This window comes from Drosophila navojoa, chromosome 4 (assembly GCF_054131105.1).
Source record: "Drosophila navojoa isolate 15081-1374.11 chromosome 4, UAZ_NAV_1.0, whole genome shotgun sequence".
In the NCBI taxonomy this organism is placed as follows: Eukaryota; Metazoa; Arthropoda; class Insecta; order Diptera; family Drosophilidae; genus Drosophila; species Drosophila navojoa.
In genome coordinates, this window is record NC_142892.1 from 22,369,399 (window position 1) to 22,382,727 (window position 13,329).

The 13,329-nt window shown below is 41.5% G+C and overlaps 3 protein-coding genes across 5 annotated transcripts; 1 reads left to right on the plus strand and 2 right to left on the minus strand.

The window, feature by feature from the left end:
* Positions 1-443: 443 nt before the first annotated feature.
* LOC108651954 (protein phosphatase methylesterase 1) lies at positions 444-2,732 on the plus strand. Its single transcript, XM_018101902.3, has 6 exons — positions 444-852; positions 929-1,127; positions 1,194-1,303; positions 1,392-1,703; positions 1,759-1,959; positions 2,020-2,732. Exons 1-6 carry the CDS (start codon positions 779-781, stop codon positions 2,327-2,329), a joined length of 1,206 nt encoding a protein of 401 aa, XP_017957391.1. The 5' UTR covers positions 444-778; the 3' UTR covers positions 2,330-2,732.
* On the minus strand, positions 1,194-3,945 carry LOC108651955 (UPF0193 protein EVG1 homolog). Its single transcript, XM_018101903.3, has 3 exons — positions 3,532-3,945; positions 3,105-3,476; positions 1,194-3,040 (listed from the first exon to the last, which is right to left on the minus strand). The coding sequence occupies exons 1-3, from the start codon at positions 3,773-3,775 to the stop codon at positions 2,865-2,867; spliced, it is 792 nt and encodes a 263-aa protein (XP_017957392.1). The 5' UTR covers positions 3,776-3,945; the 3' UTR covers positions 1,194-2,864.
* Positions 3,946-4,359: 414 nt separating this feature from the next.
* smg (sterile alpha motif domain containing protein 4 smaug) lies at positions 4,360-13,209 on the minus strand. 3 transcript variants are annotated; one of them, XM_018101897.3, is made up of 5 exons: positions 11,655-12,104; positions 8,361-9,953; positions 7,173-8,161; positions 6,477-7,113; positions 4,360-5,436 (listed from the first exon to the last, which is right to left on the minus strand). In XM_018101897.3, the coding sequence occupies exons 2-5, from the start codon at positions 9,834-9,836 to the stop codon at positions 5,395-5,397; spliced, it is 3,144 nt and encodes a 1,047-aa protein (XP_017957386.1). In that variant the 5' UTR covers positions 9,837-9,953; positions 11,655-12,104; the 3' UTR covers positions 4,360-5,394. The 3 variants fall into 3 exon arrangements, with proteins under 3 accessions (XP_017957386.1, XP_017957385.1, XP_017957384.1); XM_018101896.3 differs by lacking the exons at positions 4,360-5,436; positions 11,655-12,104 and adding an exon at positions 12,758-13,209 and having other exon boundaries at positions 5,530-7,113; XM_018101895.3 differs by lacking the exon at positions 4,360-5,436 and having other exon boundaries at positions 5,530-7,113; positions 11,655-12,108.
* Between the last annotated feature and the right edge of the window lie 120 nt (positions 13,210-13,329).

The following is a 13,329-nucleotide window of genomic DNA, read 5'->3' on the forward strand; positions in this document are numbered from 1 at the left end:
TTAAATAAGACATTTAGATGAGCTTTAAGAAACAGGTTTGTCAGATAATGTAAATTTATTCACAACGTATGTATTTATACGCAAGAAAATATTCAAAACGGAATCATCAAAATTCGTGCAATGGTGTATCCAATTATGCTCTCTTGTATTTTGTTTAGATTAATATTTTTGTGTTTATTATGATCACTAACTATGGCTAGTGCTATGATAGATTGTGAATTTAAAGTTTTTTTGAGCCGCCGATATAGTCGATATGTTACTATCGAGCAATTTATTCGATAGTCATAAAAATACTTATATCCGCCATTATTATTATTAACAAAAAATACTATAAGTATCAAATAACTATGATATTTAAGCACGTATTGATAGCTTTCAAGGACTAGTAAAAAAATATCGATAAGGATTAGGCAACAGCTGCTCTGTTATATTTATATGGAGGTACTATATAGTTACTGTGGTTAACATAAAATAAATTGTTACAAAGTCACCAGTTTACCTGTTTCAAGGTGCAAAGTTAATCTTCGCGCAAAGAAATAATGCTATTTAAAACAACGTTTAAATAAAGCTTATGCGTTTATGCAGTCAATAATTGAATAATTTGTGAATGATTGAAAACTCAGTATTTTTCGTTGACACTCAAATTATATGCACTGTTAATAACATATCAGCAAATGTTAAAGTCTTCTGGCGCCTAACAGAAGCGAAAACATAACGAAAAAAAATACAAAGATTTTAATATATCATCTTCAAGTACTTGACAGACAATCCGTAAGCAATGTCAAGCTTACAACGTACAATGCTTAAGTCCAAATTGCCACCCACCATTCCGGGTGGCCGGATTGGCCGAGCGTAAGTTTTTTCCGCTAATTATAAGCGTGTGGGCGGAGGATGAAGGACATGACATCTAAATTATATGCCATTGCAGAGATTCATTTAAAAAATCACGAATCAGGGACTACAAGCCATGCATGTGGAACGAATTCTTCGCCGAGAAAGAAGACGTCGTCGTGGACGAGCATCGAATGTTTCGAGTCTACCGTACAAAAAAACCCGAGAAACCAGGCCCCGTATTGTTGTTATTGCACGGAGGGGGCTATTCCGCGCTTACTTGGGCGCACTTTTGTGTATGTATTGTGCGCTGTACATGTGAGCAATTATCATATCCCATCACTATCCGTTTTACCTTCTAGTCGGAAGTAACAAGCATGATACACTGTCAGTGTCTCTGCGTCGACCTTCGAGGACACGGCGACAGCAAAGTGGATGATGAGGACGACTTGTCGGCAGACACGCTATCACAGTAAGTGTTAGCCTGTTGCTTCTCTGACTGTGTGTGTTACATGTAGTTTAGTGGATGCCTAAGTGCTTTGCTCTGTATGTACTTATAGGGACATTGGTGATCTAATCACAAAACTCTATCCCGAGGAAGTACCGCAAATCTATGTGGTTGGTCACTCAATGGGCGGAGCCATTGCTGTGCATTTTGCTCATATGGCATTGGTGCCGACTCTGATTGGCATCACCGTAATCGATGTCGTTGAGGGCACAGCTATGGAAGCTTTGGCTAGCATGCAAAGCTTTCTGCGCTCGCGTCCTAAGTATTTTCAGAGTATACCGAATGCCATTGAGTGGTGCATTCGGAGTGGACAGGTGAGGAATGTGGACAGTGCCAAAGTCTCAATGCCTGGACAGATAATTAAGTGAGTGACGTCATTGCGAAGAGAGCTTTTATTTATAATTGATTTTCCGTTTTAGCTGCACAACGAATAAATTGGCAACGAATGATCTTCCCCTGCCAGAGGAGGTGCTAGAGGAAGCGCATCACACGAGCATGTTTCCCAATGCATTTAGCATTTCTGAAGATGAAGAGGTAGGCAATGCCGGGGAAGAAGGAGCTGAAAGTGTTGACTTCAAGAAGCCCACGACAACTAAAGCTGCAACAGATGCGGCCAAGAAGTATGTACATATTTGAATGGTAACTTAGCAAAGCAAGGCCCACATTTTTAATACTTGTAGCTATACCTGGCGTATCGATCTGGCTAAATCGGAAAAGTATTGGGTCGGCTGGTTTTCGGGTCTCAGCGACAAGTTCCTTAACTTACGTCTACCTAAGCAATTGCTCTTGGCCAGCATTGATGGCCTCGATCGCACACTAACCGTTGGCCAAATGCAGGGACGCTTTCAAATGCAAGTTTTGGCACGCTGCGGTCACGCCGTACACGAGGACCGTCCACACGAGGTTGCTGAGGTCATCAGCGGCTATTTGATACGCAATCGCTTTGCCGAGGCCGCCGGCGAGTTTCGATGCCACATGCCCTCCTGTTAAACATCAATCTTGTACAATTGTAGCACAAAATGTCTATTTTTAAATGGAGCATTACAGACGTGTATACATATATATATATATTAACTTACGCAAGGAAGCATAAGGAATAGGAACAAGAAATACACTAGCCGTATTATCTATATATAAACATATACTCCACTAATTTATTCGATTACTTACAACAGATTCATACGTATGTATTTTCAATCGTTATAGTATTCGCTCATTTAGCCAAACGCTCGATTACAGAAACTCGTAATTTCATTGAATTGCGCTTCTTAAATTCTTAAGCTGTGTGAGTTTTTGTCTGTATCAAAAATGTGCCACGATTCAATTTGAACTTATACAAACGATTATATTATATCAAGTAAATAATTTTAATAAAATTATAAAATTATTACAACATACGCCCTAAAACTATGCTCTTTAGTTAATTAAGTAGAAAAGATTAATGTGCTCAACGGTTCGCTCAATTTACTTGTAAAACTATTTCTACACGTTAAACATTCAACATATTTTGCTTCTCAAGTTAATTCTAGTCGACAAAGCGATAGCCTCCATCGGCCTTCATTTTCATCTTGGTCTCCAAGCTGCGGATGCGATGTAAGCGCTCGGAGATTTGGTCGTGTATCTCCGGACGATATTTTTTACCCTGTCCCAGAGCCTCCATTTCGGCCAGCCATTCGGCACGTTCATTGATTTGATCCAGTACTGGGATGACATTATATATGAAGTGAGAGATTTAAATCGAAAAAAAAAACTGAGCCGGACTCACGTTCATTGATTAGATCATTCTCGGTAACCAAACGATCCTCACGTGTACGTCGTAGCGGCTTGATAGCCGGATCCGGCAGCTCAATGCCAGCCATGGTGAATTGCAGCCTTGACTTGGCCTTATCGCTGACCATGCGATTGTCCACTTTGGGGCGAAAGTAGGACCTCTCATAGGCGCCGCTACTCTCAATCTGGCGCAGATTCTTGCGCTTGGCGTTGCGAGCACGTTCCAGTATGGCCAGGGTCTCCTTGTCGATGTCGTTGCTGGTATTCGGACGAGGAGGCTTAGGCAGGGGCAGTGGCTCACCACTACGCAAGCTTTGATCGATCTGCTTGCGCATAATCATGGACATCTTCGACTCCTTCATGAGCACTGCAACGCAAACGGGGCAAGCTAAATGGCATCCCAGGAATCCTTTTATACTTACGCTTAAGTAAATCAGCAGTTTCCTTGCTGTACTCCACTTTGGGAACATGGAAGGCACCGCTGCCGCCAGGGGCAATGCGTTCACTTGGCCACATGGGCAACTGCTCATTGTCCTTGTCTTTGTCAGTTATATGCCCTCCTTTGGGCAACGGCATCTCCGGCTGCGGCTGATGCTGCTGTTGGTGCCTGAGCAAGCCCGCAGTCAGCCCATCGAGTTGTACGTTATTATAGCGATGCCTGTGCATATTGTTAATAGTTCAAATTTTGCTCTCTATAAATTTTAGTTTTTATCTATAATATGTATGTATAAATAATATGTTTCGATTCCTTTTCAACAGTTGTGTGTGCCCGATATGTCAGTGGAAAGGTCTCGCACGTTAACTTCAAACAACCTGAACACGCATGGCAACCTTTGTTGTTAGGCAACCAAGTGGGGGTATCACACACACACACACAAAAACACTCAGTAAAAATAAGCAGTTAGTTTTTGAAATAATTTATTTAAAATAAATAAATATATATATATATATATATGCTTGTTTGTATATGTGTATTGGTAATAGGTACACTCTGAATGTTCACATTTGATAATTCGTTCTATGTCTGCGCCGGACCTCTATCTTCCTTGACTCGATTTATTAACTATTTATTAACTTGACTTTATGCACAATATTTTTAATAGTTGAACTTTTACTTATTAAACCGTTTTATTTTTTTTTTTTTGTTTTTTTTTTTTTGTATTTTGAACTTTGCTATGGCTATCAATTTTGTTTATATATAATATGTTCAAGCTTCAACAGAACATTTTCTTTTATTTTTTTGGTTGATGTGTTTATGTTTGTGTGTGTGTGTGTGGGTGGGTGTATTGTGTGGATGTTGTATTTTATAATTGAAATAAAAATCAATTTGTTTTGTATTTGTTTGTCAAGCATCAGCCATATATATATATATATATATACAATCCTGCAATTCTCATGCATTTCGTTCAGTTTTCACACACAATTTTTAATTTAAGCTAACAATTTGTTTAAATGTTCTTATAATTTTCTATGGCCTACAGCGGTCCATTCTCGTTTTTTAGACTTAGCTTAAGCTTAGTTACAAAGCATTCTCGATCGACATTTGACAAATATGCATATATACATATATCAACATATAAAGCGATTATCAAAACAATTTAAAATAACATAACATAATCGATTGCCATCATTACCGTAATATACAGCACAATGTTTACAATTGAACAATTCAGTAAGCCTAAAAGCAAAACAAAACATATTTAATATTTGTATATATGCATACATACATACATATACGCAATATATGCAACACAATGCCCAACAACATGTGTATGTTTTTGGCTTACATTCTTACTACTTATACAAAATACAGTATGTGTTGCATTAGCTTACTTAATATGCTCCTAAACCACTTTTGCGTTTCATTACAACTCGAACTTAAGAAAATTTCTTTAAGTGTTTACAATTACAGTTTACAGTTTTGTTTTCAGCAATTATGTTCCTTTAAATTTAAAATAAATATGTGTATATATTTGTTTATATATTTTGTTTGTATATATTTATATATATATCTATAGTTCATTATGTGACTTTCAGCAAGCAACGTTTTTGATTCGCGTATGTTGTGTGTCTCGTGTGTAGCTTCAAACGTGTTTCATTATTCCAGCTTTTCTAGTTTTTACATAGTTGCGAATATAATAATCTTAGTCAGTCTCATGGTCACGATGCAGAGTTCAATATATAATTTATTAACATATGCATGCACATATATATGAATAATTATATTTATACATATATATTGTATGCGATTTCGTCGTCGACGTCTGTATTAGCGGGTGCAGCCGTCAAAATAGCGTAAAGTGTTGATCAAATTTGGCCAAATTTTCCTATAGAGAGAAAGTTGTTGTTGTTGGCTTTGGATGCTGGTTTTTGCTTGGGTTGTTGCTGTTTGCGATTAGTTGGAACTACATTTTGACATATTCAACTTAAATATTAATAACATTGGCAGCGTTTACAACTGCGCCTCTGAGTCGTTTCTGAAGCTGTGCTCTAGCTGCGCCAATGGCTTTTGAGGAGGGGAATTATCTGCCAGCTAGACCCTGTCAGTTTAGAACGGCCAGCCGTTTTACTTTGGTTGCAGTAGCTCCAGACTTACACAGCGGTCGCTTCATTTAACAAACAAATTCAAACACATACACACACGCACAAATACCCTAACATTAGATACAGAAGATAAACTTAATATTTAAACAAACTTTTCAATATCTTACAGAACTAAAAACGATTACAAAACACGGTAAAACATTTTCGGCTACAATATACACACAGACTCGCACACACACGCTCACACAAACAAACAGACAGACACAACAATTTAACATTGAGTTTAAAAAACATTTCAAACACATTAATTGCCAACAGCCTAATTCATTGCCTGCTCAGTCATTTGGCGGCAGAGCGTCTCCAGCTGCTCCAAGCTCTTAAAGTCATTCAATTTGTAATCATGCGGCGGCATATTGAAGCCTTCCTTAAGCGAGGCCATGCTTAAGTTAATAAGCTGCGGCTGAGACAGGCAGTGATCTCTATTGTTGTTGTTGTTATTGTTATTAGTAAAATTATTATTGTTATTGTTATTATTATTGTTGTTGCATATTGCGCTACAGGCAACGACGTCATCGCCACAACCATCACCGGGACACAAACAGCCGCCATTACCTACGGCAGCGGCGGCAGCAGCAGCCGCCAGCAGTTGCAATTGCTGATGATTAATCGAATTGTTGTTCAATAAATTATTGTTGTTGTTATTATTGTTGTTGCTGCTGTTATTGTTATTGCTATTATTATTGTTGCTGCTGATTAATATTTGCGGTGGCTGCTGCTGTTGCTGCTGCTGCTGGCTGGATTCAGTTTGATTCGCATTACTAACCATTACCACAGCGGCCATCGTTTTCTTTGGCTGCTGCTCCACAGTTGAAATTAAATTGGACCCAGTGGTGAGGCCATTCAAGCTGGGCTTGCGCTGCTGCTGCTGCTGTTGCTGCAGATTGTCATTGTTGTTGTTGCTGTTGGTAAGAATCCCTTGGCCGGGCTTAAAGATCATTTGCTGAGGCTGCTGCGGCCCGCCTGCGACGACAATTAGATTATTCAGCGAGCGTCTGTGATGAGGCGGCGGCGTCTGCTGCGGCAACGCTGGAAAATGTTGGGCATGCTGCTGCAACATCTGCTGCATTTGCTGTGCATGCTGAGAATGATGCTTCGGCGGTGGTTGTTGCTGCTGCTGCTGCTGTTGTTGTTGTTGCTGGGGATTATTCATAAAGTTGGGATACGAGGAGCTCTTGTACTGCTGCGTCTGATACCCGCCGTTATAGTCAAATTGCTGCTGTTGTTGCTGTTGTTGTTGTTGTTGTTGTTGTTGTTGTTGCTGCTGCTGCTGCTGATGATGCTGAATGGGATGCTGCAAACAGTTCAGCGAAAAGTTCAGCATATCATTTGAGTTCTTGCGATGATTGATGCGATCGTTACTGCCATTTTTGGGATCACATTTACGACCCTTGCCGTTCCACCTAAGCAGACAGGATAATGTATATTAGATGGGTATTACAGGATAGATTATGCGTTTTACCTGGGCTTATTCATATTACTGGTTGTGGCACTCGTTGTCTTCACATGATGAAGCTTGGGCACCATGGACATCTTGATCTTGGACAACTTAAACTTGAGCTCCTTCAATTGATTGGCATGATTCACAAATGCCTCGTTGTGTATGGAACGGTCCAGTATCCACATGAATACTCCCAGTGTTTCCTCATCCGGTACGCAGTAGGGATCCTGTTGCAATGCATTGCTAACCAAGTCGATCACTTTAAGGAAACGCAACCCAATGTTGTCCTCGCCAGAATTCGATTCCAGTGGCTTCATGGGCGTCAGCACAATGTTGGTGAGCTCCTCGATAGCGGTGCTTATCTTCATCTGACCCGTGTGCAGCTCCTGCTCCACCCTGCTGAGAATGTGCGAGCGCTCCTTCAGCTTCTCAATGCACAGCGCCAACTTGTGAGACGCGCCCTTTGTCACACCCACACTCTGTAGAAACTCCTCGCTAATTTGCAGCATCTCCTCGTAGGTCATATTCTTGAACAGCTCAATGTACTTGTGCAGCCGGAGCGACTTCAGCCACAGGCCGATTCCAGACATTCCCACATTGCGCGTCTGGAACTTAATGTAGCTGGGCTTGAAGTCATCGAGGCGGGTGTCCGAGGTGCTGTTCGGCAGTGTACTGTTGGCGCGATGATGCTCAATGGACAGCGAGAAGCTGCGCGGTTTGTTCGCAAACTGAGCCAAATTCTCCGTCGAGTTGGAGCAGTTGTCGTTAACCGTAATCACAGACGAGTTCGATGAGTTTGACGAGCAGCTGGAGATCGTTTGAGTGGTCAGGCTGTTGGAGCGCCGTGTCTTCAGCGCTGCAATCTTGCTGTCCAGGCTCCAGCGATTGACATCACCAAACTGATCGCCCACATATCCCATTAGTATGGAGGAGTATGCCAGCTGGTGCGGGGGAGGCGGCGGAGGTGGCTGCAGCAGCTGCGGAAGAATTGCAGCAGCTTGCGAAGGAGTCTGCCAATAAAGATGTATACAAATATTCTATTAGCTTTCGAGTTGATAAATATCGAATATCTGTTCGAGATATACTTTGTATTTATTCTAATTATATTTTGTTAGTCATTGTTAGGAAGTGTGTTCATTATTTTCGACCTTTAAACGCAGGTGTTGCGAATATTAGTTCTGCTCTCTTAAGTCCGAGCTGTTCACCTACCTGTTGTTGGCTAATGCTGGCGCTGCATACGCCGCTTGTCTCGGCAGTTCCGTTGCCAACGTCGTCACTGTGCAGTGGCTCAAAGTCAAGGATTTCGGTGCCATTCTTGCTGAAGGAGGTGTCATGGTCTTCGTTGCCGCCAAGGCCAATGATGGAGCCCGCCGCGGCGCCAGCAACTACGCCATTGACCAGGGACGAGTTGCTGCCCAGGGAGAGCCCTAAGCTATTCTGACTAGATGCTAATTCGTTCAGTGTAATACCATTTAAATTATCACAGAGTGGATTGATCGAGCCACAGGAGCCGCTCACGCTGCCCCGCCATTCCCCAGGTTGCCTGGGCAGCTGTTTGCTGTGGTGTCTGCTGGGCGGCGCAATCGTTTGCCAATCCACGTTGCGCGTCAAGTTGCCCAGCGATGAGGAGGACGACGAGGAGCTGTCCGAAATGGTGCCCGTGGCCATTTGCAGCTGCAGCTGAAGCGGATCAGGCTGCACAAAGAAACTGCTGCGCTTGTTCGCCTGTATGTAGTCCTCGAGGTGACGAAGCCACACATTCAGCGAGCGTCGATCATCGCTGCCGATGGCGGGATGTATAAGCATATAGGAGAAGATCTGCTGCACCAGCTCCGTGGGCACCAGCTGCTGAGCGGTGTCCTTCACAGCAAGCGGTATCAGCATCATGTAGGTCTGTTTGGCCTCCTCGTTCCCCGGTTTCAGCAGTGGCAACATGTTGAGCACCTCATGCAGGATATCCTCCTTGCGTGCGCACAATTTGCGCTCATCGCCGCTCAGCTGGGCGGCATTTGTGCTGCTGGTTATCTGAAAGTCGCTGCCATAGCAGTGCATCGAGTCCTTGTCCGACGAGGAGGACGACATGCCCTCAGCTAAATCATTGGGCTGACACGCTTTGTACGCACTCAACAGATTCTGCAAGTAGGCTGGATTATTCGCATTGATGTCAATGACGACGCTGTTCAGAGTCGACTGGCAGGTGCCCAGATTCTGTGTCAGATTGTTGTCTATGGAATACTGTAGAAACTTGAGGCTGGGATAGCGCAGTCGCTTCAGCAGTGCATACATGACCACTGTGCGCTCACAATCGTTCCACTTCTCGAACAGATTCGTCACTGTCGTCACCTGCTCGCAGAATAAAGCATTGCTTGCCGCTACAGTTGCCGTTGCCGTTGTCGCTGTCGATGTTGCAGTTGCTGGGGTTGTGCCGCTGTTGTTAGCAGCATTGGTATCAATTTGGTTGCTGTTGCTAGGATTTGGACTTGGGTTTATGTTGGGATTTGAAGCGGCGGCCGTGCTTAGGCCGCAACTTGTCGTTGCTGCGAGTTGTTGCTCCTGCAGTTGTTGTTGTGTGGCTGTGACACCTGATTGCAATTCATTTAATGCATTTTGAGGGTCAGCGCTGCTGTTGCTGTTGCTGCTGCTGCCAGTGGGCAGCGCGTTGTCTGTTCCTGCTGTGTACTTCATATCGTTGTATCTGCACTTCTTCAATTACTCAATTAATATTATCGTGTTGATCTCTTAGTTAATATTACAATCAGTTTTAGTTTAAAGTGTGTTGCTTATTTCGTTCAGTTGCCAGTACTGTAATGGGAAAAGAAAATCGTAATACGTAAGTGAAGGTATATGAATTTATGCACCTTTAAATAAATATACACATATAAACAAAACATCATGAAATAAATTATAAAAATTTAAATACAAATCTACTAGTTTATTATTATTGATTAGATCAATTAAATGCAAAAATGAAAGCGATTATGTATATATTTATATATATTTCATTTAAATAAATTGGTATATACATATACATACATATTTCATTTTTATATTTTTTATTTAGATACAAAATCAAAAAAATATATACAAAATATTAATATTTATATATATAGAATAGTATTGAAATAGAAGCTCCGATCAAATTCTCTACAAAAATAATAAGGAGAGCATGGGATTAATGTGATTTGGAGCCACGTGATCAGCACAAATCACGTCACCAATGGAAGCAATTTTTACCCCTCTTTAGCTGGTGCTATTGCTGTTTTTGCTCCCATTTCGGGCGATAATAGATGTCAAGCGACTATGTCGACGCCGACGACGACGACGCCGCCGACAACATTCAAAGTTAATCAAATCAATTTTTTGCTAATTTATTAAATTTACAAATGCGGCGACAATAACAAGAAATTGCAACCTGACAAATACACGACGGCGAAAATAAAAATTATGATTAAATGTGAAAAAGGAAAAAATTAGCATTCATTGTAGCCCGTTCCGAACGACCGTTTGCCCGTCCGTCTGTCCGTCAATTGGACGTCGGGCGGCACCTTCGGGGTGGCTCTTATCAGAAAAATAAATAAATAAATAACGAGTTTGGTACATAACACCTTTGCTTGGAGCTTCGCGGCGGTGATGGTGGCGTTCGCAGCGGCGATAAATCAATAATAATACTAGACATCAAATTTTTCAAAATCATTATTTACCTATTAGGTTAAAGCGTGTCTAGCTTTAATATAAAGGCGCGCGGGAGGACGGAGGCGAGCGGCCACGGAAAGATTTAGAATAAGTGTGGTTAGGGCAGGGCTTTTGTGATTTACACTTTTCATTTAATTTTGTTGCGCTTTATTTTATTTCATTTGTATTTTCTTCTTTTATACGTTGTGCTCATTTCGAACGGGTATAATAAAGCTTGTTACAGTAGATGTTGTAGTTGTTTCGCTAGCGACTTTCTTCGATTTTTTCTTTTCATTGCTGTTGTTGTAGTTGTTGTGTACTGTTACAATTTTAAAGCTCTCTCGGCAATGCAGCTGTGTCAATGTACATACCTACATGTATGAATATGCTCGCTATGTATGTGTGCACATGAGCAAGCATTAAAACATAACGGTCTCAATTACAGTATTAAAGAGCGGTCAAGTGGAATTTACTGTTTTTTTTTTTTTTTACTTTTATTTTTATTAATTTTTTTTTAAGGTGGGATTTCACATTTTTGTTTAATTGCAGCACACGATTACTTGTGTATGATATTAAAGCTAAATCAAACCTAATAAATACACATACATACATATGTATATATGTATATTATTACATGCCGCGCTGCCATGTAACGGTATCTAGGCATGCCTTGCTAAGTAACAGTTTCAAAGTTTGAGGTTATGTGTCAGTACCATAGTTGCTGTATATTGCACAGGCACCCACAATTAGTCAAAGTTCAATAAACGATACATATTTACAGAAATAAAATACACACACAGGCACATGAATCAACAATACTGTGGTACTCACAATTGTGCGGTGTTTCATATGTAGCCAGCAGCGATCGCATTCGCTTAGCATTTTCTTTTCGCGTATTTGTGTGTTTTGCATGCACAATATAAATTTGATTATCTGCACTCGAATAAACACAAACAGAAATGAGGATTTAACGAAACGAAGCCAGGCAGGCGGCACGGCCTATAATTGATGCAGCGGGCACGCTATGGGGAGCAGCACTGAGGATGGCAATGGCTGCGGACAACCCTAGAGGCAAAACCAGAGCATCAGCAGCAGCCGAGAGAATGACGTTGATTGGCGCTGGCGCTGAAGCTGACGCTGGCGTCAGTGGCGTCAGCTTATGTAGCTGGCGTTTTTAAAAATGGTGGAGCCTATAAAACTAAGTCTCAGCCACAGCAGCGCAAAGCGGGCCGAACGTGCGCGCCTTTTTCTGACAGCCGAAGGAACATGCAATGCTGCTACTGCAGCTTCTGCTGTCGCTCTACGCCGACAGCGGGGGAGAGCTTCGCAATATATTGTAAACACTTACACATACATCTACATATGTACGTAAATGCTCACCCGTCTGAGTGTGCTAGTGAATGTGTTTGTATGCCTGCGAATGTAGCGGAATGCAAGCGACAATATGTCGCGCGCTACAAAACGACCTACCGACCCCAAAGCAAAGCGCGCTCACACACACAACCATACGCAATACGGAAACAGCCAGAATATACAAGTAAAAATTGCGGCAAATTACATGAGATTACAAAGCAGCAACAGCAAAGGCAGGCAGGCATTTGCACTCTTCTTTTGCTTCTTCTTCGCATTGCCTCTGCTTCTGTTGTTGTTGTGTTTGCTTTCGGTAGTCAGAGCGCAGCACAATTGTTTTCATGTCGCTTCTTTTCAATTGCACACACTTTCCGTTCCGTTTTGGGCAAGTGCTTCTGTCGACCATCCACACATAAGCGACAAACACGCTCGCTGTTTTGTTTTGCTGCTGCGACAACCAGCTGCCCCCAAAATCACGCCCCACCCACCCATTCATAGACAAAACTTTAACAACACAATAACATAGTCATAGACTATACACTGCGCTCTGCGCTTGTGCCAAAATCGTTCTATTTTTCAATTACCTTTTGCTTTCTATTCGCTTGCTAGCGCTGCAAACCTTGAAATTATTTTCACACAGTTTTGATCGTTCCAATATATGAAATACGAGCATATTTCGTTAATTTGATATGCATATGCTATCGGATCACGCATCCATTAATTTTTGTATAATTTTCACCTTGACTTGGCTTTGTTATTCTCTGATTTTCAACGTCTTGCAAAATCATACTACATCGCCTTTTTTAGCTGACTCTGGCATCACCACGACATATTTGCGCGTGCACGCAACACATTTTGAGATGAAACGAAATAAAACTGTACACAACTGTATCCGCTCGCAGTTGTAGGCATTATTTTTGTGCAAATTTTTACTATATTTTTACAGTTAATTAATTATTTATTCCCGCAAACGCGACGACGTTCTCGCTCGTAGAAAGTGCTGCTGGACATGGAGATGACAAATAAACTTAAGACGGCTCGGAGCGAACTGGTTCACAAGAACTATCTCGCAAACTGATTTCTAATTCGATATACATAACATCTGGTATCATCGCATATCTCGTTAACTTTTTAAAATTTACTTATAATGTAATAA

Coding starts and splice junctions, on each gene's coding strand:
- LOC108651954 (XM_018101902.3), top strand. CDS start 779: ATGTCAAGCTTACAACGTACAATGCTTAAGTCCAAATTGCCACCCACC. Junction 1,128..1,193: donor TTACTTGGGCGCACTTTTGT/GTATGTATTGTG, acceptor TTTACCTTCTAG/TCGGAAGTAACAAGCATGAT. Junction 1,704..1,758: donor ATGCCTGGACAGATAATTAA/GTGAGTGACGTC, acceptor TTTCCGTTTTAG/CTGCACAACGAATAAATTGG.
- smg (XM_018101896.3), bottom strand. CDS start 9,836: ATGAAGTACACAGCAGGAACAGACAACGCGCTGCCCACTGGCAGCAGC. Junction 8,162..8,360: donor CCAGCATTAGCCAACAACAG/GTAGGTGAACAG, acceptor CTTTATTGGCAG/ACTCCTTCGCAAGCTGCTGC. Junction 7,114..7,172: donor AGTAATATGAATAAGCCCAG/GTAAAACGCATA, acceptor CTGTCTGCTTAG/GTGGAACGGCAAGGGTCGTA.
- LOC108651955 (XM_018101903.3), bottom strand. CDS start 3,775: ATGCACAGGCATCGCTATAATAACGTACAACTCGATGGGCTGACTGCG. Junction 3,477..3,531: donor AACTGCTGATTTACTTAAGC/GTAAGTATAAAA, acceptor TTTGCGTTGCAG/TGCTCATGAAGGAGTCGAAG. Junction 3,041..3,104: donor GAATGATCTAATCAATGAAC/GTGAGTCCGGCT, acceptor ATGTCATCCCAG/TACTGGATCAAATCAATGAA.